This window comes from Mastigoproctus giganteus, unplaced genomic scaffold (genome assembly GCF_048544385.1).
Source record: "Mastigoproctus giganteus isolate SK-2022 unplaced genomic scaffold, ASM4854438v1 scaffold_18, whole genome shotgun sequence".
In the NCBI taxonomy this organism is placed as follows: Eukaryota; Metazoa; Arthropoda; class Arachnida; order Uropygi; family Thelyphonidae; genus Mastigoproctus; species Mastigoproctus giganteus.
In genome coordinates, this window is record NW_028328295.1 from 726,092 (window position 1) to 753,795 (window position 27,704).

Sequence of the window (27,704 nt, forward strand, 5' to 3'; positions counted from 1 at the left end):
TGACTCTACTGTCATGGAAACTGGAAATATATTGTGCAAAAGGGTAGGTGGAATAGGAGCAGGGTATGTGTGCTTGAGTCAGAAGTTCATGTCATTGTTCAGCACATCTTTTAAGAGCACAAAAGGTGATATTGTGTCAATGTTGGTACTAATGACATTAAGAGTACGAGATCTGCAGACTTATTTATCAAGTACATGGCAATTTTGAAAAAAAAAAAAGTCACGACATGTTTAAATTTGAACGTCTGCAATTTTGCACAAATGCCTGATAAGCAGGTGTATAAAAGGAGAGCCTTTTCAATCAATACATCCCTGGGGAGATGTAGTGTGGTCTGTGCTTGTTAACAGAAAAGAGTACTTCTACAGGGATGGGTCACACTTGAATATAAAAGGTGCAAGAATATTTGTTGATGTTACTCAGGTAGTGTTAGGTGGGTTGGAAAAACTGCTAGCTTAGGGGAATACACAGACTAATAGTTTAACTGGCTCCACAGCCAGGGGTGAAAGTGATTCTTGACTGATTCTATTGGAATGAGCAGCAGCCTTGAAAGCAAGGTGCTGAGAGTCATCATGAAAGAAGTAAATGTATGGGCTGTGTTAGGGTAATGAAGAGTAAGAACAGGTGCATGTACACCAATACTAGGTGTATAGTAAATAAATTTGAAGTGTTGGTCACGACATTAAATGCAGACATTGTTGGGATAGAGAAACATGGTGTCACTCAGATATAAGGGATGCAGAATTTGAATACGGGGAGTAAAATGTACACAGAAAGGACATACAGAATAGAGGAGGAGGGAAGGAAGATAGGTTATGCTCTTAGTAAAGAGACATAAATCTAAGGCAGTGCATCCAATTGACATGGGTGACCAGTGCAATGTTAAGTCAGTTTGGTGTGACATAAGTATTTGAAAAGCAAAAATGAGAGCAGTGTGTAATAAGCCTAATGTCTCTGATGAGTACAATGAATAGCTGTGCAGGGAAACAGTGGGCCAGCAAATCAGCAAATTAAATTTCATCAATAATGATGACTTTTAACTTTCCAGATATTGACCGGATATTGCAGGATGGTCACTCACCAACTAGTAAGACCCATGGATTTATTGATTGACTCTTTGCTAAAGTGACATATTAGAGAGGCAACAAGAGGAATTAACAGTCTTGATCTGATTATCAGCAATGATTATTGATGCATTCAGAATCTGCAGATAAAAGAACCACTTGGTGGCAGTGATCATAGTGTACTGATGTGATCACTGCCACCTTTACTTAAAGTTGTGACTACCATCAGGGGTAACGGGAAGATGTTTTGCTTTCGTAAAGGTGACTATGGTGGTCAGAGACAATTTTAAATTCTACACAGTAGGACTAATTGATGTTATCATGAGTAAATTCTAAATGGGAAGCATTCAAGGAATTAATCATAATAGGAAGAGGGGACAGTAGTAAAAGTGCTGCCTGGTTGAAAGTGGGGACAGAAGAGGATCCCCTGTGGGCAGAATGCCCATCCTGACCGGGGTTATCCACCATGCGAGGGGGAAGCCACCCACGTTGGGGGAATGTGAGAGAACAACCAACCCCGGTGGTAGGAATGAATGATCATAAGGAAAAGGGTCCCTATGTTAGAGCGCCTGCATTGGTGCTGTATACCAGTGTTCTGCAACAGGTGTGCCGCCACAAGATGACAGGAACTTTGCTGAAGCTGTATACCTATAAATAATACTATATGTATTATGATTAGGAATTGACAACTGAGAACTTTTACCTATTATAAGAAATTAACTGTACATTATTTACTCCCAATTATAGTTTTTAGGTATGCTTGTAATGTTACTCATTTTTATATTTCAAAATATGCCATTTTTAGTGAAATACAATGTTGTGCATGTAGGACAATAAATTATTTTTCGTGTGTGAGTATCCAACATTCACTTTCTAAATTTATTTGTGTATTATCCCTTCCAATATTTTTCATTTTGTCGCTGCACTGAATGAAATAAGATGCCGCTTGTTAAAGTTAGATATCTGCGTGGTGTTCCGTAAAAGTGTAAGGATTGGCAAAACATACCCCGCTCTTTTATTAGCTTGTTTTGATATTTGTTCGTCATTGGCAAGTCTTTGATATCTGCTCTCAAAGCTGTGCTAGACAAAGTTATAAAAGTTGTTAACTTTTCCTACTTTAATCGCGACCCCTCAATTTGCGGCCTTTTCCCTGTTTTGTGTCAGGAAATGGGATCTGACCATATCACACTCCTGCTACATACAGAAGTACAGTGGTTGTCATGTGGTAAAGTGTTAATGCACCTTTTTGAATTTAGGGAGGAGGTACAGACATTTTTAAGAGTTGAGGGCCATGAGTCATGGATGACAAAAAATATCTTTCTGATATTTTTGTTCACTTGAATGAGTTGAACCGAAAAATGCAAGGCAAGAACAAAAATCTCTTTTACAAGTATGGATAAGATTCAAGGCTTTCAGGATAAGCTAGATTTGTGGATACAACACATTGCAAATGGGTCGTTTGAGATGTTCCTAACTATATGGATGCTTACTGCAGGTAATAAAGTGGTGATGGACTTCGTTAAAGAACATTTAGACAACTTGCAGCAGAAGTTCAAGGATTATTTTGGAGAGCAGTTGAAGATTTCAACTGGCTTTGTGATCCATTTGTTGCAGATGCAAAATCTCTGTCAATGAATGTACAAGAGGAACTAACAGAACATTGAGATTAAAACATCGTGAAGTGTAGTTGGACGCATTATGCTTGTCAATAAGGAAAGAATATCCAGTTAGCTCCAATATGGCAATTAATGTGTTATTACCATTTTCGACTACATATTTGTGTGAACTGGGCTTTTTGACCTTGACTGAAATTAAAACATCAGAGGGAGAGACTCAGATCCATTGATGAAGAAATTAGGCTTGCATTGCCAACGATTCTGCCATGCATCGGCTGTCTGTGTTCAGTAAAGCAGGCACAAGTATCACATTGAAGGTATGCATAGTTATTTGGTTTAATACTAAAAGAATTTTTCTTTTGGTTTTGCTTTGCTTTTGTACAGTGAGTTAGGGTTCATAAAATGTTAATACATATGCATGAGCCAATTTCTGTTGGAACAATTATAATTGATTCTATCGTGACTTATAGCATATTTATAAACTATGCTATAAACTTTAAACTATATAGCTGTAAATTATGCTTTTTGGGGGATCAACATTTTGACATACTGTGTTGTATCATGGATAACTTAAAGTGTGCTGTCAAGAGAAAAAAGTTATGGAACACTGCTCTATCCCATACTGTTGGTTACTGTCAGCGTCCCATACCACACTGGCTAACTAGCAACAGCATGGTATCTGCTTTGATAGGCTGGAGGGACGCACTCATGATTTCACCCACTCATAATCCTCATTCACTCTGCTCTCATTCTGGTTTTATAATTTTTTCGCACATTTTATACCGTTTTTTGGCTTTTTCCCCCTACAATTTCTGTTAGGTTATACTATTTTTTTTTTTTTTTTAACACATCCATAGTCATTGTCACATGGAATGAAATGGCATGTAGTGTACTTACTATATTAAACATCGAATAATTAAAACTTAGTGGATAGAGAAAAAGGGTTAGTAAATACTTAAATTAATAAGTAAGTAGTGTACACCTTTTCACACTTACAGAGATACTCTCATTTATTCTGCTGGTATTTGTTTCATTTACTCAATTCTTTCTTACTGCACTGCCCTCCATGGGCACTTCAACTTACTAATAACATTGAACAACAAATTTTGGGACATATCTTGTTACAGGAATGAAAGTAAGTTTACTTTATAGATTTTGGAGTGCTAAACATGGAATAGTGCTTAAAATAGCAAATTGGCTCTTGTTTTAGAAAAAAGTAGTTTTTTATATTTATACAAGGTATTTTTTATTTATATGGCAGTAAGATGTAGCTATGAACATACCTGTATCAAACACAGTACCTTTCCACCATTCACTTATCTTCAGCTTCGGGAGCATCCCTTTTCACCAACAATAATCATCTAACATGATGGCACTCCATCTGCTTTTGTATCTTTGTTCCCATCGCTGCAATATCGTAATGGAAGCACTCACCATATTCATTGCGGATAATGCCCACAGACTGGTGGGAAGAAATCCAGGTGTGAGTGCAAGAAATACATCTTCAATGGCATGTTATACCCCACTTTTTCATAAGAAGTATTGAGATCTTCCACAAGCTGCCTGTAGTTGCCGACTTTAACATTTCCTAGAAAACCAATCGAAAATTCCGAAAGGCTTTCCCACCGATTTCTCACCATCACTAAGGGCACGTTTGAACTGTTCGCCCTTGAAACGTTGCCTTATTTATGGGCCAGTGAAAATGCCTGCCTTAATCTCTGTACTACGTCTTATTACAGTTATGGAGTTACAGAAACCCACTTTTACTAATTTAAAAAAATGCATGTCATTTTCATCCCAGAACAGACATGGATGCACAACTGAAAAACTATTTTATTGTGTGTTTTTTGTTTCAACAGGGGCGAGGTAAGTAGTTTTGCTGATAATTTAGTGCCCGAAGAGGGCTTAGAAGATGAAGAAGAGGACACTTTAATTTTGTTTATATATATTGTGACTGCATTTATTTTAAATACACACCACTTTTTTTTTTTGGTTTTTTTTTTTTTAGGAGCATTAGCAACTAAGGCCATATTGCTCTGGGGATATGTGGTGGTCATTCTCTGACCTTTCTGCATCCTCCATATTTGGTGGGCACGGGCTCGAACCCCGGTCTACATCAAGAAGCGTGTGCTATGCACTGCTGCTCCTGCCCACCTGGCTAAGGAGGTGCCTACACAACATCTACGAGATATGAATTCTGACAAGGAGTTTGATACAAGTAACGAGCTTGACTCTTCACAAGAAGTTGGAACAGATTCTGTGGGAGGTTCTCTCTCTTCCAATTCACATTCTCCTGAAAAAAAGAAATGATACCAAAATCAAAAAGGATAAAAAACCCAAAAGTGGTTGGGTTTGGAGCAGCGTTTCCCAAACTGGGGTCTGTGAACCAGTTCCAAGGGGTCCACAAAATGCACCCCTCTGGAACTGGAGTAAAATTACTCATTCTATGTATAGCAAATTGATGATAGCAACAATTTATTAGTACACTTTTAAGAATTATGTCGTAAATTATTTGATTATTTTTTGTTGTACACTGGATTCTACTGTACACACCATTCATAAAAATGTTCACATTTGTTTAAACACTCAAATATATTTTCTGGCATACTTGCATTATATGGGGTATATCAATGTGCTTGAAGTCATTCTTTTAAATCTACATTTAATATATCGTGTGACTTATACATAGATTGAGAATACACTTCAGCAGTGAATTACAGTTTGGATTTAAAATCATTGTATTATGCTTGGTAATGTAAAATTATCAAACAAAAAACCCCCCAAAAAACATTGTATTATGCTAGTAAATGTAAAACTATGAAAATTAAAAAAAAAAAAAGAAAAAAAAGCAAGTCTTTACAATCTGATACCCCTTCCGACTGATCGTTGTGAGTAGTAGTGATTGACATGTTAGCCCGCTATGGTCAGTGTTAGGGTGTTTATCCCCTACTATCTATTAAAAAAACTATATTTCTTTTGCTTGAATAATCCAGAGCCAAGAGGGAGAAAAGCATGTTTTCTCAATCTAAGTGATACGATATGCTAAACATAGATCTGCAAGAATGATGTCAGGCACATCGATATACCCCGTATAATGCAAGTATGCCCATTTTCTTCCCATGCCTTGAAGCAAAGTTTCAAATACTGCCAACATTTCTTGTTTTTCTTAATTTTCATCCAACTCATTGTAGATATTATCGCAAGTTCTTTAAACACGCTCCAAAACGTTGGAGTCGCTCAGATATTCAGCTACTATGACATCATTATCAACTCCAAAAAATTTGACAAGAACAATTTCTCCACTGATCAAACTTTGCTTGGAACTCTTCCCAAGATTGTTCAATGTCTTCTAGTAGTTCATCCCTCTTAATCAGCATTTTATCAAAACCTACTTTTGCGAAACAATTCTTAATAAATAAATAAATAAATTTTCTGTTTATACTCCGGCACGACTAAACGGTCAGAGGAGTTTACAAGATACACAGAATACAAGAAACAGCACCGCATTCAGCAGTCACGGGCTTGAAGCCCGGTCACTCAAGGCACGTGTACTTATGCACCTGCGCACCTGACCACTAGGCTACGGCGGCCTTAATCATTGTTTCCGTCACATCGTTACTCCACACTTTCACCAACTCTGATGTGTACATACGCAAATCTATAATAGAATCTATAGGGTGGTTGGTTTCTATTCTCAGTATAATTTTTTTCATTATGTGCCTTCTGTAGTGCATTTTCAAATTCTTGTTAATGCCCTGGTCCTTTGGATGCAGACAAGATGAATAAATCAGAGAAATAAAACAAGCTTCACACTTGTAAGTTTTGAAATTACTGAGTGAAGGTAGGCAGGGCAGTTGTCGACAATGAATGCAATTTTTCTGTTTTCTTTCATCATCTTTCTATCGAAATTTAAAATACAATGCTAAAAAATTTTTTTGTCATCCAACGTTTTTTGTTGCAGTTGAAGTCCAACTCTAAAGACTTTATTCCTTCGAAACATCGGGTTATTTACTTTTGCCTATAACCAAAAGCTGCAGTTTTTCATTACCAGCCATATTTGCAACCAAGAGTGTAGTTCTTTCCTTACTGTTTTTCCCACATAAACATTTATCGCCTTTAAAAGTCAGTGTCTCGTTCGGCAAACATTTAAAAAATAGACATGTTTCTTCAACATTTAATGCCTTTGGACTCAAAGTCCTCCATAATTTTTTTCAAAACTGTTTCTTTCCAATAGGTATACACACACAGAAAATATGCATATGTTTCTGTGTGTGTGTGGGGTCAGCAAACTATACATATATAAAAAATAAAGATGCAATGAAATTACAAAAGTCTTATCAAACAGGAATGGGCTATAAGAGTTTATGCAAAATTTATAAAAATCAGTATATTTGTGTATATGGTAGGGAAATTGAGCTATAAGGTGTGGTGGTAACCATGGAAGAATAGGGAGAACCTGTAAGTAAAAGATCAATTTACCTGAAATAAATATAAAATGCAATTAATAAGGGCATAATAATTATAAGAACCAAAAGCTGGATCCCAGGACTTTAACTACTTCTTCAAAGGGATCGGCAGTGAAAATCGTAGGAGCCAAAACAATAGTTCAAGTCTGTTTCTGTTATGATGCACACGTAAACGGTATACGTATACATCACAGCCGACCCGATAGAGACCAGAAGGAAGAATAAAATAATAATAAATAAAAACCTGTGGAAAGAAAAGTATAAAATTTAAACTCAGAAATATCTAAGAGATGGGGCAAAAACAAGAGAACTTACTGTCTGTATGGACCGGAAGACATTGTTATCAATGGTGATTGAAGGAGAGCTAAGTGTTCACTTGCAGTATATATATATATATATACAGGGTGTTTCAGTTAAACGTTTCAGAACTTCTAAGAGGGGTAGGGTACATCCTGACAACTCGAAATCATATAGCAATGTGGGGTCGGAAATGCTTTCCTGAAGCGGTGTTGTACACAGAAGCACCATAAAGAAAAGAGACCGTAAGTGAGAAATCGTTTTAATAATACATGAAAAGAAGCAAAAGGTACATGGATTAAAGTAAGTGTTCGAAGTTTCCTCCACGGGCTACAATGCACGCCTCACATCTCCGACGCATGGACATCCGAACATTCTGGAATACTCCAGGGGAATTTCGAATTTCTTCGGCAGCTACTGCGATTCTTGCAACCAGCTCCTCAGCATTGTCAACAGGGGTGTCATAAACTAGCGATTTCATATGACTGTGAAAATTCCTTCACAAGGGAAGGAATTTTAAACACGCATAACGACCATATCTGGGCGGTCGAGAACCCGCATGCAATACGACGTAGTGCAGCACAGATTCGATTTTCGGTCAATGTATGTGCCGGTATTATGGGAGATCACCTCATCGGACGTTACCGTGTTGTCTAACCGGACCTATCTACTTGATCTTTCTGCAGCAAGTATTGCCACAACTTTTGAGAGATGAACAGATTTCTGCATCGACGCAACAGACAATGTGGTTCCAACACGATGGAGCCCCTGCCCATTATAGCGGAGATGTTCGTAACTACCTGGATGTCACATTTGGTCAACAGTGGATCGGACGTGGTGGACCCGTGTGTTGGCCTGCTCGGTCACCCGACCTATCATGTCTTGATTTTTATTTCTGGGGTCATATGAAATCGCTAGTTTATGACACCCCTGTTGACAATGCTGAGGAGCTGGTTGCAAGAATCGCAGTAGCTGCCGAAGAAATTCGAAATTCCCCTGGAGTATTCCAGAATGTTCGGATGTCCATGCGTCGGAGATGTGAGGCGTGCATTGTAGCCCGTGGGAGAAACTTCGAACACTTACTTTAATCCATGTACCTTTTGCTTCTTTTCATGTATTATTAAAACGATTTCTCACTTACGGTCTCTTTTCTTTATGGTGCTTCTGTGTACAACACCGCTTCAGGAAAGCATTTCCGACCCCACATTGCTATATGATTTCGAGTTGTTAGGATGTACCCTACCCCTCTTAGAAGTTCTGAAACGTTTAACTGAAACACCCTGTATATGTCAGTTGATGTAGCCCGTGTAGGCAGGGTGTAAAATTGTAATTCGGCACTGTACCTGTGTGATGTGGAAGTGAGCAATTAAACACATGAGGCAAAAAGCCAGCAGAGGGAGAAACAAAAACTAAAAATAGTGTGAAAAAGATATTAAACTTTGTAATACAAGAAACAAGTAACAATAGTAGAGAAATAGCATCTCAATATTGCTTTCGGGAAGCCAAATTGCTCACAAGAAATAAAATGTAGTAAAAAGAACGGCTGAAAGTAATTGAAATAGAGGTGAACAAAGTAGTGCTCGGGCAGTCTGGGGTTTCAAGCCCGTACCACAGGTGGCCCTGGAGGGATGACTGGACAATTGCTCATGTGTTTAAGTCAATAGAGGCAATGTTAAAGAAATCAAAATAAGATAAAGAATATTATTATTTTATTCTTCCTTCTGGTCTCTGTCGGATCGGCTGTGATGTATGCGTATACCATTTATGTGTACATCATAACAGAAACCTGAACTATTGTTGTGGCTCCTATTTTTACTGCTGATCCCTTTGAAGAAGTAGTTAAAGTCCTAGGACCCGCAGCTTTTGGTTCTTATAATTATTATACCCTTATAAATTACATTTTATATTATTTCACGTAAATTGATCTTTTACTTACAGGTTCTCCCTATTCTTCCATGGTTACTACACCTTATAGTTCAACTCCCCTACCATATACTCAAATATATTGATTTTTACCTTTTTTTCTATATATATACACACATATATATCTGAATAATAGTAGTAGCATGTGATGCAAGATTTGATTTGATTTGGTAGTTGTTGGCGCATCGGCTTCTGTGGCCATATTGCACCTCCCAAGGTCTTTGCAGTACTTTGATCCAAGCCCGAGGCGGGAATCAAACCCACGACCTTTGGGTTGCCGGGCAGGTACTTTACCCACTCGGCTAGCCCGGTCGGCCGTGATGCAAGAAAGCAAGAGTATGAGCTTATGCAGCATCAGCCAAAAAAAAAAAAAAAAAAAGCACACCATTCCCTCCAAATGCCTGTCCAGTTCCTCCTTAAATTTATTCAACCTATCAACTTCCACAACGACAGATGGAAGTTTGTTCCAGCAATTAACCACCTGCTGGCTAAAGGCAAATTTCCGCACATCTATTCTACATCTGTCTTTTCTTAATTTGAATTTATGCCCCCTTAGGTTTGTAATCTGAACAAGTGGAAGTATTCCATCAGAATTCAGCGTGCTCAACCCATTCAAGGCCTTATACACCTCAATCAGATCACTGCGCAGGTGCCTAGTCTCCAGCCACTGCAATTTGCAGAACTTAAGCCTCTCTTGGTAAGAGGATCCCTTCATTCCCCTCACCAATCTTGTTGCCCTTCTCTGTACACGCTCAAGCAAATCTACATCCTTCCTAAAATGAGGCCTCCAGACCTGTACACAGTACTGTACTCAAGGTGTGGCCTGACCATTGCCTTATACAGAGGGACAATCACCTTCTCCCTGCTAGCAAAATTCCTATATATCATTGACAAAACCCCATGACCTGCCCTGGCAGCCTGTCTGCATTACTCAGAAAACTTCATATCTGACTGCACAATTACTCCCAGGTCTTTTTCATTTTCTACCACCTTAAGTGTAGTACCACACAGTTGATACGTTTCTCTTGGGTTACTTCTACCCATATGCAATACTTTGCATTTGTCAAGGTTAAACTTCAGTTGCCACTTCTTAGCCCATCTGCCCAAATTATCTAGATCCTGCTGCAGTAACACACTGCCATTGCTGTCATTAACAACCCTGCCAACCTTTGTAACATCTGCAAACTTCGACATTAAGCCTGATATACCTTCATCAATATCATTGATAAATATACAAAACAACATTGGACCTAACACCGAACCCTGTGGGACTCCACTAATAACATTAGTCCACGAAGAACAGCACCCATTGATTACCACCCTCTGTCTTCTCCCACTTAACCATCCTTTTATCCATTGTAGCAACTTATCCTTAATACCATTCTGCTCCAATTTGTACCATAGTCTTCCATGCGCAACAGTGTCAAAAGCTTTCCTGAAATCCAAATATATGATATCAAAATTATTTTTTGCATCCAGTTCCTTTGTAACCACATCATAATATCCTATCAAATTTGTCGACAAGACTTACCCTTAACAAACCCATGCTGTGTCTGAATTATTGCTGCAGTCTTGTCTAGATGATCCTGCAATGCATCTTTAACCAGTGACTCCATTATTTTACCCAGAACAGAAGTTAAACTAACTGGTCTGTAATTACTTGTGTCACCCTTTGATCCCCCTTTGTGAATTGGGGATACATTTGCACATCTCCAGTCCGTGGGAACCTCCCTGAGCCCTCTCATAATTATGGCCAAGGGCTTGCTTAGTTGCTTTGCCGCCTCCTTTAATATAACTGGATAGATCCTATCCACCCCAGGTGCTTTTCTTATGTTTAACTTCAACAATTTCTCCTCCACTTTGCTTTCAGTTATTACAAAATCATTAAGTATCCTGCTGCAATTTGATAACCTTCTGCCATTTTCAAACCTTAATAATTCCTCATTTGTGAATGTAGATGCAAAATACTCGTTCAGTTTGTTTGCTATCTGAGCAGGACCATCAACAGTCGAACCATCGATGTCAAGTGGGCCAATCAGATTTATCCCCTTCCTTTTAGAGTTTATATAAGTAAAGAAATCCTTGCTGTTTTTCTTAGCATCTGTTGCCAAGGATTTCTCGTAATCTGCCTTCACATGCCTAACCTGATTACAGACTAGCTTATATCTGCCGTAGACTTCTGAGTCGCTTGATAATTTATATGCATCCCATGCATTTTTCTTCTCTGTTATGAGTCTCATTAGTTTATTAGGTAACCATTTAGGCTGCAGAAAACAATCATCCAATAAATCCACAAAAGTCTGACTAGTGTGTTTAGAATAGTTGAAAACTGAATCTTTCATAATAAAAAATAAAAAGATAAAGCAAACATCAGAGGCAGCAAAAAGCATATTCCTCTACAGGATGCTTGAAATATAAAAATAAATTAGAATGATGATTAAAAAAAAAAAAAAATTATGCCAGCAGCAGTCTGTTTTTGGTTTATTTTTGTTTTATTTTATTATAGTTCGTTTACAGCTCCGCTGGTGATATTTCACATTAATTTGGACTTGGTGCCCGTCAGAGGGGGCAGCATTAAATTTCTATTTAATTGGCATTCTAAATTTAATTGATTATTTTTTATTATCTTTGCTTTTAAATTTTCTAAATTATCTTGGAGTTTCTGCTGCAATATTTTTACTCTTATTACCCTTCTCTTCCCCCTCTGTTGGTTTGTTCGTTATGTATAATTTTGACTAATTTTGCTCTTCTGTTTTGCCATGCTGCTGGCATTATTTTAAATTTTTTTTTAATCATCATTCTAATTTATTTAAAAAAATATATATATATATACAGGGTGTCTCAAAAATGTTGGTACAAATGTTTAGGGGAGGTAAGTAACATCCAAAGGAATGTGAAACACATAGGAACCCATAACTGGAAATGTCACCGTACGTCGGTAGATGGCGCTGTTCATCAGTTCGTGAGAGGGAAAATTTCTGGTTTACTCATTCAAGCAGTAGTTGCCGCACGAAGAGCGTGCATCAATATACGAACTGTGAGCTAGCAGACATGCACCTACTGTATGGATTAGCAGAGGGCAATGGACGAGCCACTCAACAAATTTATGGAGAACGTTTCCCAAACAGATATGTAACGGACCACCGTTTGTTTGCGCGTGTGCATCAAAATTTGTGCGATTATGGGTCATTTAGAGGTAACGGGAGTAGTGCGAGCAAACCACGTCCGATGCGAATTCCCGCCATGGAGGAAAGTGTGTTGAATGCCGTCCAGAATAATCCTACTACCAGCACACGTGCCATTGTCTCTGCCTTAGCAGTGTCTCATTGCAGTGTACAGTGTATCTGGCATGATGATACCTTACACCCCTTTCATCTCCAAAGGGTTCAGTTAGTGCTCCCCCAAGATCATCCTGCATGTGTGGCTTTTGCGAAGTGGTTTCTCCAAGAAAGTGTTCAAGACTTGAATTTTCCAGCCTGTGTTTTGTTCACGGATGAGACTTATTTCACTCGGGAAGGCTGTGTGCGGCCCCATGCAGCACAACATTGCTTCGCAATAAATGTGTGGGCAGGTATGGTCGGTGACTGCTTAGTCGGGCCATACCTGTTACCATCCCGCACAAACTCCACTAAATATTGGATCTTTCTTGAACAAGTTCTACCAGGGTTACTTGACGATGTTCCAGCAAATGTGAGACGCAACATTTGGTTTCAACATAACGGGGCGTCTGCCTATTATGGAAGGTGTGTTCGTGACCATTTGAACAGGCATTTTGGGCGTCGATGGATTGGCCGTGATGGACCCGTTGCCTGGCCCCCACGCTCACCTGATTTATCGAGCCTTGATTTCTTTCTGTGGGGGACCCTCAGATCTATCATGTATGAATCGCCTGTGGAGACGGAAATGGATCGTGTGGCGAGACTCGTCTGCGCTGCTGCTACTGTCAAAGAAACTCCAGGTGTGTTCGACCGTATCAGCCAATCCATGCTACGTCGGTGTCACGCATGCATCGCATCTCATGATGGAGCCTTCGAGCATCTGTTGTAACATCATGAAATGCATCCATCTCATACTCCATTGTTAATATTATGTCAAATAAATGTTTGCCACTAATTACTGTCTTGTGTCATTGCTGCTTCTTGTGCCTCTGCTACTACTTGCCCGTGACGTTTTTGGTTATGGGTTCCTATGCAATTCATGTTCCTTTAGATGTTACCTACCTCCCCTAAACGTTTGTGCCAATATTTTTGAGACACCCTGTATATACACTGGTGTTCAAAGAAAGTGCATCACCTATGAATTTCAAATTTTTAATACCTTTTTGCAATGGTATGTTACATCAATGATTAGAATCACAAATAGAAATATATAAAAAAAAATAATTAATAGTTAAGGCAAAGTGGCGCATTATAGCCTGCAGTGGCACATTATAGCCTTAGTCGCTAATGTGCCAATAAAACCCAAGCAACAGCAACAGCAACAACAAGTAATATTTGACAGGTGTTCTCAAAATATCCAAAATGAGCATTTGCAACCTTTATACAACAGTTTTAGTAAACACAACAATTATGGCTGAAATGTTATCAGAAGCCCTCAGTTTGCTTCAGTTTATCATTTTAAAGGGAAAACAAAATGAAAAGTTCACCAGGTGCAAACTAATATTTCGTTGAACTGCCTCTGGCACTGAACACAGCAGCACACCGTTGAGGCATTAACAAGATGAATTCAGATCAATTTCTGAAGATAATGAACTGATAGTTTGTGGTTCCAAACACGAATTATGGCTTCCTGAAGTTCACGAAGGGTCTTTCGTTTTTTTCTGTCAACTGCAGTGGCGCATTATAGCCTTAGTCGCTAATGCACCAATAAAACCCAAGCAACAACAACAACTGCAGATTCCACACAATGCCAACAGTTCGCTATAGTATTCAGCTCTGGGCTGTTTCTTGGCCAGCTAAGAGTTGTAATGGACCGTTCTTCCAACCATTTTTTCACCTGTAATAAACACATTACTGTCGAACCTCTAATGCAGAAATGAAGATAAAGTAACCACAGAAGTTCCTATTTACACTTTTCACCCAAAGACAAGGAGCAGAGTTGTCCTGAAAGATGCAGTTACTTGGCAAGTTGAAACGGACTCTAATGGTTGCCAGCAATTTGCCTTCTAATATAGCCAAGTATCCATTGGCATTTATATAACCTTTTATAAACCGCATGTGACCTACTCCACAATATAAAATGCACCCCCATATCATTTAGCTGGTAGGGAATTTCAGTGTAGACACCATACAGTCTGGGTGGTATTCTTCGCCATGTCTATGGTGGATCGTTTGTCTCCCATCAGAGCCATGCAGGTCGAATTTCTTCTGATCTGAGAAAATAACTGAATTCCACTGCTCAGGGGTCCATTTGACATGCTCCTTACACCAAATTAACTGGGCCCTTTTCCTTTTTTGTGTGAGGAGGGGCTTTTACTAGGATGATAGGCTACAAGTCATTTTTGAAGAGGCATCTTCTGACTGTTACTGCACTTGCTACCACTCTTGTTTGTTCTTCCCATTCTCTTTTCAGCTCAGACAAAGGAGCTTTACAGTTTTTAAGGCCTAAGTGCTTCAAAACGCAGTTCTGTTTTGGCGTAGAGACTCGTTAGCTTCCGGTTCCTTTTTTCCTATCAGCAGAACCAGTTTTCTTGGGTTTGAAAAGAAATCTTTGTCGACTGATTACAATACACTCTATAAGCAATATGATGGGAAGAACATCCTTCCTCACATAAAGCAACCACAGCACTGTTTCTTCGTGGTGTCAACTGCACGTAACTCGTCATCCTGACTCAAGCAAGGAATGACTGCAACTCTTGCAGAGCGTGCTTATATAGCTGAAAGTAACAGCTGATGCAATATTATGTCGTCACCTACACATGTCAATCTGATCTGTAAGGAATATTGCCATATACTTACGTTATTCAGATGACAATTACAAGTTTATATATATATATATATATATAATATTTAATCTATTATAAAACTTTGGAATAGATGTAAAGTGTATGTCAGATCAGATTAATGCCATCAAATGTAGATTGAACATTACATCAGTCTGTAATCTGATTGGTACTTTATAGGTATTCAAAGTGTATTAAAACATCGGCATACAAGTACGCAGTGGGCCATAAGGCCAAAAGAACCTATAACGACCAAGATAGCCCATGTTGGTTTACATTGCTATACCCTAGAAATAAACATATAATTAAGCAATAAAATAAAATAAAAATGTAATGATTATGCAGCTAATTATTGATAATCGGATACACTGAATGGCACTTTTTCGAGGGCTAACACAATTCAATATATTCCACCAATAATTAGCAAGGCAGATAACAATCAATTCTGATTGTTATCTGCCTGTTTAACTATGCCCAAATAATTAAACATGAAGGCAATCTATGCTAAATTTTAAATTTAACAGCAAACAAGCAAGATAACAGACAGATAGCTTTGAAATGAATATACAGAATATAATACAGAAAAAGAGTGCCAACCATAATTTTCACATAAAATGTACTGTTTTTTAATTTATTTTATACATGTGCATGTACATGGCTCTGTCTTTAACTTCTCCACTGATGTCGGTGTTCCCCAAGGTTCAGTTCATACTCCCACTCTTTTCTCCTTGAACTTGAATGATCTTCTTCCATTGACTGGAAATCCCATCCAGAGTTTTGCTGATGATAGCACATTTCGTTCCACTTTATAGTTTGAGAAACCTTGCCCTGCTCAAACAGCTTCAACTTCTCGAATATCCACTGTTAATTCCTTAAATGCTGATCTCCAGGTAATTCTCCAGTTGTGCAAAGATAATTTAGTTGATTTCTATCCATCTAAAACTCAGTCCTGTCTTATATCTGGCAAAAAGGATTCTTCTGCTCTTATGCTTATCTTCCATGATTCTCAGATTTCTAGGCAAGATGATATATCTCTATTCGCATAAGTATATTACAAATATTGCTTCCTTTGCACCTAAAAAAAATTGCATTTTCTCTTTCGCTCGCAGCTTTACTTTTTTTCCAAACAGCTGTTCACTCCGCACAAATTGCAAATCTGCCCTATCATTGAATATTGTTCCCACATCTGAAATGGTGCCTCCAAACCCCTCCCCCTCTCTCTCTCTCTCTCTCTCTCTCTCTCTCTCAAGCTTCTAGATCCCATTTAGAAGAGGCCAGTTAGGTTAATTAAAGACTGATTTCTAACAGTCTCTCCAGTCTCTGTTTCTACTACTTGCCTTTTCTATAGATACTTTCATGGGCACTTTTCTTCTGAAATGGCTTCTATAATTCTTGCTTTTCCTTTAAAGCAGTCTGAACACTGTCATTACCACTCAACATTCTTCTTCCTCATTTATTCATTCAACTTCCGTTTTTCCCCATATATGGTACTAAGTACTATAAGTTCTAATACCTCTAGTGTTTGATGTTTTCGTTAAAAAAAAAAAAAAAAATTGTTAAGTTATAACGGTCACTACTCACACTAGAAAATCATCTTGTTATTACACAACAGTTGGCAATCACAGCTGTTCTACACTGTAATTTAATGGTTTCTAACTTATATCTTTACAATTCAAACATTGAACGGCATTCACCTACACCTACAACATAAGTATTACACTGTTTTCGAAATTCTAAGAAGAAAATGGTTACAATTCTATAAATAACGTCAGAACTTAATTATTTTGATTACTAAAGTCCCCAAGGAGTACTGTGTGTTATTTTAGAAAATAAGTTTATTTATATATATATATATATATCTGAATTTGCATATTACTTCTCAACAAAAACATATAAAATAAAAATAATTAAACGAAAATGCACAAAGGAAATTGAATTTTACCGGCTAATGGGTCTCTGTTTAATCCTAATTTGTTAACAATGTACTGTGGAATATCTGTTGTCACTCCCTGAAGAACTTTTGCTTGTCCTTCTGCAGCTTCCAAAAGATGATAAAATTCTTCCGGATCAAACTCCTAAAAAAAAAAAAGTTGAATTTATGAATTAAGTTTGTGAAGACAATTAAAAGAATGTAAATACAGTTACTTAAATTACTATTTAAAAATCAGAATCTCTTTGTGTATGCATGTTTTTTCTCCCCCACCCCAATCAACCACAGACAAATTGCATTTCGCAATTTGCTTGTTTATCACAAAAATAAGCCCAAGATTCAGTCTTTTCTAAGCAGCAACTTGGGATTGAAAAGGCACTTACAGGCTGCATTTGATTTCAACCTTCCCAAAACTGGCCACAAACAGATTACACAAAATAAACTGGCTGTACAATTATTTTATAAGTTAATAACTGTTACATTTTTTTAACCTCAAAGCAATAGTTTTATAACTACTTGTGTAAATAAAGTATATATAAATTATTGCAAAAATAACCTTATCAGGGTAACATCAATGTCAATTTTATTATTCTTTAAGTATTGTTTCCTTTTGATCAGCGTTATTTTGTTGAAAATGAAGTAATTTTACAATAAAAGAAAGAAAAAATAGAAAAGACGGCTAAATTTCATTTTTTATACTTATTTTGGTATACTTTATACTCACATAATGCTCATTTTTAAATTAAAAACTTGCTAAAAATAGCAGCATCACTCTAGATAAATCATCACTTCTGATCTGTTTCTTGCCTATTTTTAGGTTCTAAAATAGCATAATTTATACATGGAAGCACTCGTGTGCAGGCATGAAATTGCATGCCCATCAATGGTTTAACAGATTTGTCACAGCATGCCACTGTCCAACCAGCCTACTTGTACATTTATCCAAAGATAGCCAAGATTTATATGTGATTCAAACTGATTCTTACTTCAGTGGCATGCATTAATTGAAAGTTTAATCTTTCTCTTCTTTCAGCACTTTTTTGTAAACAGCAGAAAATCTTCACTATATATAGATAGGGAGCTGTCTTTAAAAATTACAGCTGTGAATTACAGGCTCTGATAAACTGATAAGTGTTTGCCGTTTTATTTACCTAATTGTTATTTTATATTGTACTTTATAAGTAGCCTTATACTTCTAGTTACACTGGTTATTTTTATTTTTAATTTAGATAAGATTTTTTGTAGATTACTACTTAATATACGTAAAACCGCTGTTTCGTTCGAATCTTGAAGCCATTGTTTTCGTATAGAGAGTGTTAAGTAATTCAAAATTTTAAGTGATAACTAGGTAGCTCTAATGTAAAATTATACAATATAATACGCATCACTGCATTTAGGATTCTATTAGATAGTGTAGTATTGACAATCAATTAATTAAATTTATCGATCTCATTAATTTAAAATATCATGCCCCAGACTAGAGCAGCAAAGCAATGGGCACAAAGTGGCAGAAGTGCTGTGACTCGGGGGAGAACCGAGGGGGGGTGATTCTTCCATCACAGCCTAAAAAAATGTGCAACTTGTGAAATGTTTGCCAAACTCTCTCTCGAACAGAACATGATCTAGCCAAAGAGATGTCTTTGTGTGCGTGCCAGGGGCAGAGAGTGTCTAGATATTAGGTGTTAAATCAGCGTACCGATGGGTGTCTATGTCTTTTGCCTCTAGCAGAGTATGTCTGCTAGAGGCAAAAGTTGATGATGTTGTGAAGCAGATATCATCTTTTAAGGGCACAAAGGGTGATACTGTTGTACACGTTGGCACCAAACACATTAAGAGTAGAAGCTCTGCAGATTTACTTAACAAGTACAGGTCAATGTTGAAAAAAAGTCATGAGTTAGGGTTAAATTTGGAAGTGTCTGCAATTCTGCCCCGACATGATGGCAGGGAGTACATAATGAGCGCTTTGCCAATCAATCTGGCCGTGGAGGGATTGTGCAAGGCTCATGCTTTAGAATTTTTTTAACCTTCGTCTGTGCTTGTTAACAGGAGAGACTGCTTCTATAGGGAGGGATACACTTAAATAGTAAGTGTGCAAGAATATTTACTGATGCTATCGAGACACTGTTAGAGGGGTGGGAAAACTGCTAGCTTTGCGGGGATTCACGACTAAAAGTTTAAAAGTAGCCACAGGCAGAGGCGATTCTTGACTACTTCTATTAAAATAAGCAGCGACCTGAAGCAAGAGGTGCTGGGGGTTTCAAAGACTGATGGGAGTGATCATGAAACAAATAAATACATGGGATGTATTAGGGTAACTAAGAATAGGTGCATGTGTACCAATGCTAGAAGTATAGTAAATAAATTTGATGAATTTGAATTGGATATTGTTGGGATATCAGATGTGGTCTCACACAGATATTAGGAATGCAGAATTGGAATTTAGGGAGTACAGTCAGTCGTCGTATAACACGTGTTTACACTACACGAATTCGATCATACACGATTTATAAATAGGGGAACGATATCTTATATAACACGAACCGAATTCGCTTATGCACGATTCGCCTTTGTGTTTACAAGAAAAGGCAGTCGAACGCAGAATCACCCCAACCGAATGGAACACGATAGGAATGAAGAGAAGATTCTGAAAATGTATTTGTTTTTTATATCAGTGAAGGGGGAAACACATTTCACCATAATAACGTAAAAACCAACACAATTCCAGCTATCGGTATAATCGCAAATGCAATTAGTTCGAGTTTACAACCAGTTTATAACAGATTCCACTAGCAGAAACGCAACTGGAAATTGTTTTTACTGTTTTATGGTAGTAACCCCTAGAAATGTGCTTTAGTAAAATGTGAGGTGTTAATTGTGTATCTCTGCATTTACGGTTTTGTTTATTCAGTTGCTACACGCACACAGCTTTGTTTATGTAGTAGTAGTGGCATGTGATGCAAGAAAGCAAATGTATAAGCTTATGCAGCATCAGCCAAAAAAAAAAAAAATCACACCATTCCCTCCAAATGCCTGTCCAGCTCCTCCTTAAATTTATTCAACCTATCAACTTCCACAACGACAGATGGAAGTTTGTTCCAGCAATTAACCACCTGCTGGCTAAAGGCAAATTTCCGCACATCTATTCTACATCTGTCTTTTCTTAATTTGAATTTATGCCCCCTTAGGTTTGTAATCTGAACAAGTGGAAGGATTCCATCAGAATTCAACGTGCTCAACCCATTCAAGGCCTTATATACCTCAATCAGATCACCACGCAGGTGCCTAGTCTCCAGTCACTGCAATTTGCAGAACTTAAGTCTCTCTTCGTAAGAGGATCCCTTCATTCCCCTCACCAATCTTGTTGCCCTTCTCTGTACACGCTCAAGTAAATCTACATCCTTCCTAAAATGAGGCCTCCAGACCTGTACGCAGTACTCAAGGCGTGGCCTGACCATTGCCTTATACAGAGGGATAATCACCTCCTTCTCCCTGCTAGCAAAATTCCTATATATCATTGACAAAACCCCATGACCTGCCCTGGCAGCCTGTCTACATTGCTCAGAGAACTTCGTATCTGACTGCACAATTACTCCCAGGTCTTTTTCATTTTCTACCACCTTAAGTGTAGTAGCACACAGTTGGTACGTTTCTCTGGGATTACTTCTACCCATATACAGTACTTTGCATTTGTCAAGTTTAAACTTCAGTTGCCACTTCTTAGCCCATCTGCCCAAATTATCTAGATCCTGTTGCAGTAGCACACTGCCATTACTGTCATTAACAACCCTGCCAACCTTTGTATCATCTGCAAACTTCGACATTAAGCCTGATATACCTTCATCAATATCATTGATAAATATACAAAACAACAGGGGACCTAACACCGAACCCTGTGGGACTCCACTAATAACATTAGTCCACGAAGAGCAGCACCCACTGATTACCACCCTCTGTCTTCTCCCACTTAACCATCCTTTTATCCATTGTAGCAACTTACCCTTAATACCATTCTGCTCCAATTTGTACAATAGTCTTCCATGTGCAACAGTGTCAAAAGTTTTCCTGAAATCCAAATATATGATATTAAAATTATTTTTTGCATCCAGTTCCTTTGTAACCACATCATAATATCCTATCAAATTTGTCAGACAAGACTTTCCCTTAACAAACCCATGCTGTGTCTGAATTATTGCTGCAGTCTTGTCTAGATGATCCTGCGATGCGTCTTTAACCAGTGACTCCATTATTTTACCCGGAACAGAAGTTAAACTAACTGGTCTGTAATTACTCGTGTCACCCTTCGATCCCCCTTTGTGAATTGGGGATACATTTGCACATCTCCAGTCCGTGGGAACCTCCCCTGAGTCCAAGGATGCTCTCATAATTATGGCTAAGTGTTTGCTTAGTTGCTTTGCCGCCTCCTTTAATATAACTGGATAGATCCCATCCACCCCAGATGCTTAGCATCTGGGGTGGATGGGATCCTTAGCATCTTTTGCCAAGGATTTCTCGTAATCTGCCTTCGCCTGCCGAACCTCCTTTGTGACCTGATTACAGATTAACTTATGTGTATCAAGCGTGCCTCCTCGTTTTGTAATTGTGCTTTATTTCCTAAAAATGAATAAAATACTTAAAAAGGTGTGAAAATGAAGCATCCTGGTGAAGACACTGCAGATTCAGAGAGAAAAAGAAAAGCAATATCTATAAACAGAGGCGGACTGGATCAAAAATTCTTACCCGGGAAAGTTTATAGTGACCTCATACTATGGTTTATGGCCAAAATCACACTGGACTCCGGCCCACTGGGGTTTCGCCGGTAAGGCTTATGGCCAGTCCGCCTCTGTCAATAGAGAAAAAATATGAAATTGTGAAACACTTTGAGCGAAATGAAAGAGCACGTGCTACAGACCTAAATGAGGCAATGCCGAGAATTACAAAGAATGCGGAGAAAATAAAAACAACTTTCGTAGCAGGAACAACTCAAAGTGTAATTAAAATCCATTAGATTAAGACAGAAAGAATTGGAAGAGATGGAACGACTGTCATCTGTTTGGATAGAAAATCAAACAAAAAACAAGTTTACTTACGATAGAAGCAAAAGCATTAGCAATATTTCATTACGTAATAGTCGTAATAAAATACGTAAGTAAAATACATATTTTACTTACGTATTTAAAATATTTACTTAAGTATTTAAAATACGATTATTTATTGTGTTTGGTAATGTTTTGGTTACAAATGTGTGTTCAATCTTGGGTGGTCGGCACCTAACCCTATTTTTCCCATAGGGCCTGTTGTTTATATTGCGCGATTTTGCATTGCACGAGGGTTTCTAGGAACACAACTATCGTGCTATATGAGGACCGACTGTACAATGTTTACAGAAAAGGAGGAGGGGTTAACATCATAACCCCTCCTCCTTTTCTAATGTGTATAGAAAAGGAGGAGGGGTTATGATGTTAATTAAGAAAAACAAAATCAAAGGAAATGCATCCAGTTTACATAGATGGACAGTGCAATGTTTAGTCAGTTTGGTGTAACATAAGCACTGGGAAAGCAAAAATAAGAGTAGGAGTGTTATATAACCCCAGGGTCTCACATGTGGTGAGTATGGGCTTGGCACACCCAGGGTCCTGAGCTGGATATCATTATTCTTGGCTCTGACACTCTCTCTCTCTCTCTCTCTCTCTCTCTCTCTCTCTCTGGTGCAGCATAAGCCTGACGCTTATGCTGCACCAGAGAGAGAGAGAGAGAGAGAGAGAGAGAGAGAGAGAGTGCAGCATAAGCCTCAGGCTTCCTTGTACCATATGGCTAATAATAATAATAATAAGAGGCATAATGACTTGAATGAGTACAACAGTCAATTGTACAGAGAAATGGAGTGGGCTAGTAAATCAGAATGTCTTATAATGGGGGATTTTAAGTTCCCAGATATTGATTGGAACTTGTGGGTTGGTCAATCTCACACTAGCAAGACTTTTGTCGATTTATTGGATGACTGTTTTCTGCAGCAGCACGTTTGAGAGGCAACCCTTCATCTCCTTTAGCCAGCAGTGATCATTAGTGTATTAAGAATTTAGAGAAAAGGAACCACAAGGTGGCACACAGTGTACTTTTTTTTTTTTTTTTTTTTGTTGTTATTATTTGGTTTTTAGGAGCATTAGCAACTAAGGCCATATTGCTCTGGGGATATGTAGTGGTCATTCCCTGACCTTTCTGCTTCCTCCGTATTTGGCAGACAAGGGCTCGAACCCTGGCCTAATCAAGAAGCATGTGCTATGCACTGCTGCTCCTGCCCACCTGGCTAAGGAGGCGCCTTACAGTGTACTGATGTCGGATTTAATTAAAGATATAATTACCATCAGGGGTAAAATAAAGGGTTTTTGCTACCGTAAAGGTGACTATAGTAGTCCCAGACAGTTTTTAAATTCGACACAGGCGACACAGTCGTCTAGTCTGTAATCAAGTCACAAAGGAGATTACGCAAGCGAAGGCAGATTATGAGAAATCTTTGGCAAAGGATGCTAAGAAAAACAGCAAGGATTTCTTTACTTATATAAACTCTAAAAGGAAGAGGATGAATCAGATTGGTCCACTTGATATCGATGGTTTGACTTTGATGATCCCGCTCAGATAGCAAACAAACTGAATGAGAATTTTGCATCTACATTCACACACGAGGAGTTATTAAGGAAGGAAAACACCAGAAGGTTATCAAATTGTAGCAGGATGCTTAATGATTTTGTAATAACTGAGAGCAAAGTGGAGGAGAAATTGCTGAAGTTAAACATAAGAAAGGAACCTGGGGTGGATGAGATCTATCCAGTTATAATAAAGGAGGTGGCAAAGGAACTAAGTAAACCATTAGACATAATTATGAGAGAATCCTTGGACTCAGGGGACGTCTCCACTGACTGGAGATGTGCAAATGTATCCCCAATTCATAAAGGGGGATCGAAGGGTGACACGAGTAATTACAGACCAGTTAATTTAACTTCTGTTCTGGGGAAAATAATGGAGTCGCTGGTTAAAGAAGCATGTCAGGATCAACTAGACAAGACTGCAGTAATAATTCAGACACAGCATGGGTTTGTTAAGGAAAAGTCTTGGCTGACAAATTTCATTGGATACTATGTGGTTACAAAGGAACTGGATGCAAAAAATAATTTTGATATCATATACTTGGGTTTCTGACACTGTTGCACATGGAAGACAACTGTACAAATAAATTGTAACAGAATGGTATTAAGGGTAAGTTGCAATAAATGGATAAAAGGGTGGTTGAGAGGGAGAAGACAGAGGGTGGTAATCAATGGATGCTGCTCTTCTTTGACTAATATTATTAGAGGAATTCCACGGGATTCATTGTTGGGCTCACTGTCATTTTGTATATTTATCAATGATATTGATGAAAGTATTATCAGGCTTAGTATCTAGTTTGCAGATGATTCACAGTTTGGCAGGGTTGTTAATGACAGTAATGGCAGTGTGCTACTGCAACAGGATCTAGAAAATTTGCAGATCGGTGCAAAGTTGCAACTGAAGTTTAACATTGACAAATGCAAAATACTGCATATGGGTGGGTAGAAGTAACCCCAGAGGAACGTACCAAATGTGTGGCACTACACTTAGGGTGGTAGAAAATAAAAAAGACCTGGGGATAGTCATGTAGTCATATATGAAGTTTTCTGAGCAATGTAGACAGGCTGCAAGAGCAGGTCTGGGGATTTGTTAATGTTATACAAGAAATTTGCTAGAAGGGAAAAGGAGGTGATTATCGCTTTGTATAAGGCAATGGTCAGGCCACGCCTTGAATACTGCGTACAAGTCTGGGGGCCTCATTTTAGGAAGGATGTTGAGCCGCTGGAACAAGTACAGACAAGGGCAACAAGATTAGTGAATGGAACAAAGGGTTGCTCTTACCAAGAAAGGCTTAAGTTCTGCAAATTGCAGCAGCTAGAGACTATAGGGGCCTGTGAGGTGATCTGTTTGAGGTGTATAAGGCCTTGAATGGGTTGAGCAATCTGAATTCTGATGGGATTCTTCCACTTGCTCAGAATACTGTCTCAGATATGAGCAAGGTCTGAGACAGTATTTAAATTCTATTCAGTGGGACCAACTGATGATGTTACCAAAAGCAAATTCAAAATGGGAAGCATTCAAAGAACTTATCTTGGAAGCTACTAGGCTTTACATACCAACTAAGAAATATTGTTCAAGGTTTAGGCCTAAGTGGATGTCAGATGAACTAATGAGACATATGGCAGAGAAGAAAAATGCATGGGATACATAAAATTAACACGTGACACAGAAGCCTATGATAGATACAAGTTGATCTGTAACCAAGTTACAAAGGAGGTTAGGCAGGCGAAGGCAGATTACGAGAAATATTTGGGAAGGGATGCAAAGAAAAACAGCAAAGAGTTCTTTACTTATGTAAACTCTCGAAGGAAGGGGATGAATCAGATTGGTCCACTTGATATCGATGGGTCAACTGTTGATGATCCTGCTCAGGTAGCTAACAAACTAAATGAATATTTTGCATTGACATTCACACATGAGGAGTTATTCAGCGAGGGGAATTCCAGATGTGTATTCAACTCTATCAGTAAGCTAGATAATCTTGTAATAACTGAGAGTAAAGTGGAGGAGAAATTGCTGAAGATAAACACAAGAAAGGCACCTGGGGTGGATGGAATCTATCCAGTTATATTAAAGGAGGCAGCAAAGGAAGTAAGCAAACCCTTAGCCATAATTATGAGAGCTTCCTTGGACTCAGGGGAGGTACCCATTGACTGGAGATGTGCAAATGTGACCCCAATTCACAAAGGAGGATCAAAGGCTGACACAAGTAATTATAGACCTGTGAGTTTAACTTCTGTTCCAGGAAAATTAATGTTGGCACTGGTTAAAGAAGCACTACAGGATCATCTAGACAAGTCTTCAGTTATAGCTCGGACACAGCATGGTTTTGTTAAGGGGAAGTCTTGCGTGACCAATTTGATTGGATACTATGATGCAGTCACAAAAGAACTGGATGAAGGGAATAACTTTGATATTATATACTTGGATCTTAGAAAGGCTTTTGATACTGTTGCACATGGAAGACTGCTGCACAAATTGGAACTGTGTAGCATTGTAGGCAAATTGCTGCTATGGATAAAGGGGTGGTTGAGGGGGAGAAGACAGAGAGTGGTAATCAATGGATACTGCTCATCGTGGACTAATGTTATTAGTGGAGTCCCTCAGGGTTAAGTGATGGGTCCATTATATTATTGTTTTCTGTATTTATAAATAATATTGATGATGGTATATCAAACTTAATGTCCAAGAGATACAAAGACGATACAAAGGTTGGCAGGGTTGTTAAGGACACTACTGACACTATGCTGCTGCAACAGGATTAGAAAAGTTGAGCAGATGGGCTGAGGGTGGCAAATGAAGTTTAACATTGACAAATGTAAAGTACTACATATGGGAGGTTGTAACCCCAGAGCAACGTATCAACTCTGTGGTACTACATTGACAGTGGTAGAGAACGAAAAGGACCTGGGAGTAATTGTGCAGGCAGATATGAAATTTTCTGAGCAGTGCAGACGGTCTGCAAGAGTAGCTCATGGTGTCTTGTCAATAATACACAGGAATTTTTCTATTAGGGATAAGGAGGTGATTATCCCCTTTTTTAAGGTAATGGTCAAGCCACACCTTGAATACTGTATCCTTCTTACTCTACATCATTCTTAAAATGAGGTCTGGTGACCTCATTTTAAGAAGGATGATTACAGAGAAGCTCAACAGGATTAGTGAATGGAACAAAGGGTTGCTCTTACGAAGAAAGGCTTAAGTTTTGCAAGTTATAGCACCTAGAGAGTAGGCACCTGTGAGGTGATCTGATTGAGTTGTATAAGGCCTTGAATGCCTTGAGCAAGCTGAATGCTGATGTGATTCTTGCTCAGATTAAGAACCTAAGGTGGGACAGTTTCAAATTGAGGAAAGACAGTTGTAGAATAGATGTGAGGAAATCTGCCTTTAGCCAGCAGGTAGTTGGCTGGTGGAACAGACTTCCATCCTTTGTTGTGGAAGTTGATAGCCTAAATAAATTTTAGGCTGTGCTGGACAGGTATTTGGTATGAATTGAGGGGTGAAATTGGACATTGTTTTTTTTTTTTTCCTTGGCTGATGCTGCATAAGCTTGCTTTCTTGCATCATATGCCTCTACTAATGCTAATGCTAATTTTAAATGTAAATTAGAAATAATGTTTAGGCTACACTCATTTTCATAAACTAAACTGCACATAGGTTTCATAAAGAAAAATTAGATAGGAAGAGTAAGAAATGAGGGAAAATCTCATTGGCTGCATAGGTTGTAGCCACACAGAACACACTGGAAATCAGGTAACTACAAGCAGAAAGAAAAAAAAACAAGAGGAGAACAGATTTTTGGAAAAAGTAAGAAGTTTTAAAGTCCA

General features: G+C 38.4%; 1 protein-coding gene across 2 annotated transcripts in view; it reads right to left on the reverse strand.

Annotated features, from left to right (window-relative positions):
* LOC150074877 (microtubule-associated serine/threonine-protein kinase 3-like) overlaps positions 1–27,704 on the reverse strand; it is a 644,779-nt gene that overhangs the window by 354,276 nt on the left and 262,799 nt on the right. For both annotated transcript variants that reach the window (XM_090389436.1, XM_090389435.1), the window contains one exon: positions 17,248–17,380. In XM_090389436.1, the coding sequence (XP_090245562.1) occupies positions 17,248–17,380 (133 nt within the window). The remainder of the gene's footprint in view (positions 1–17,247; positions 17,381–27,704) is intronic.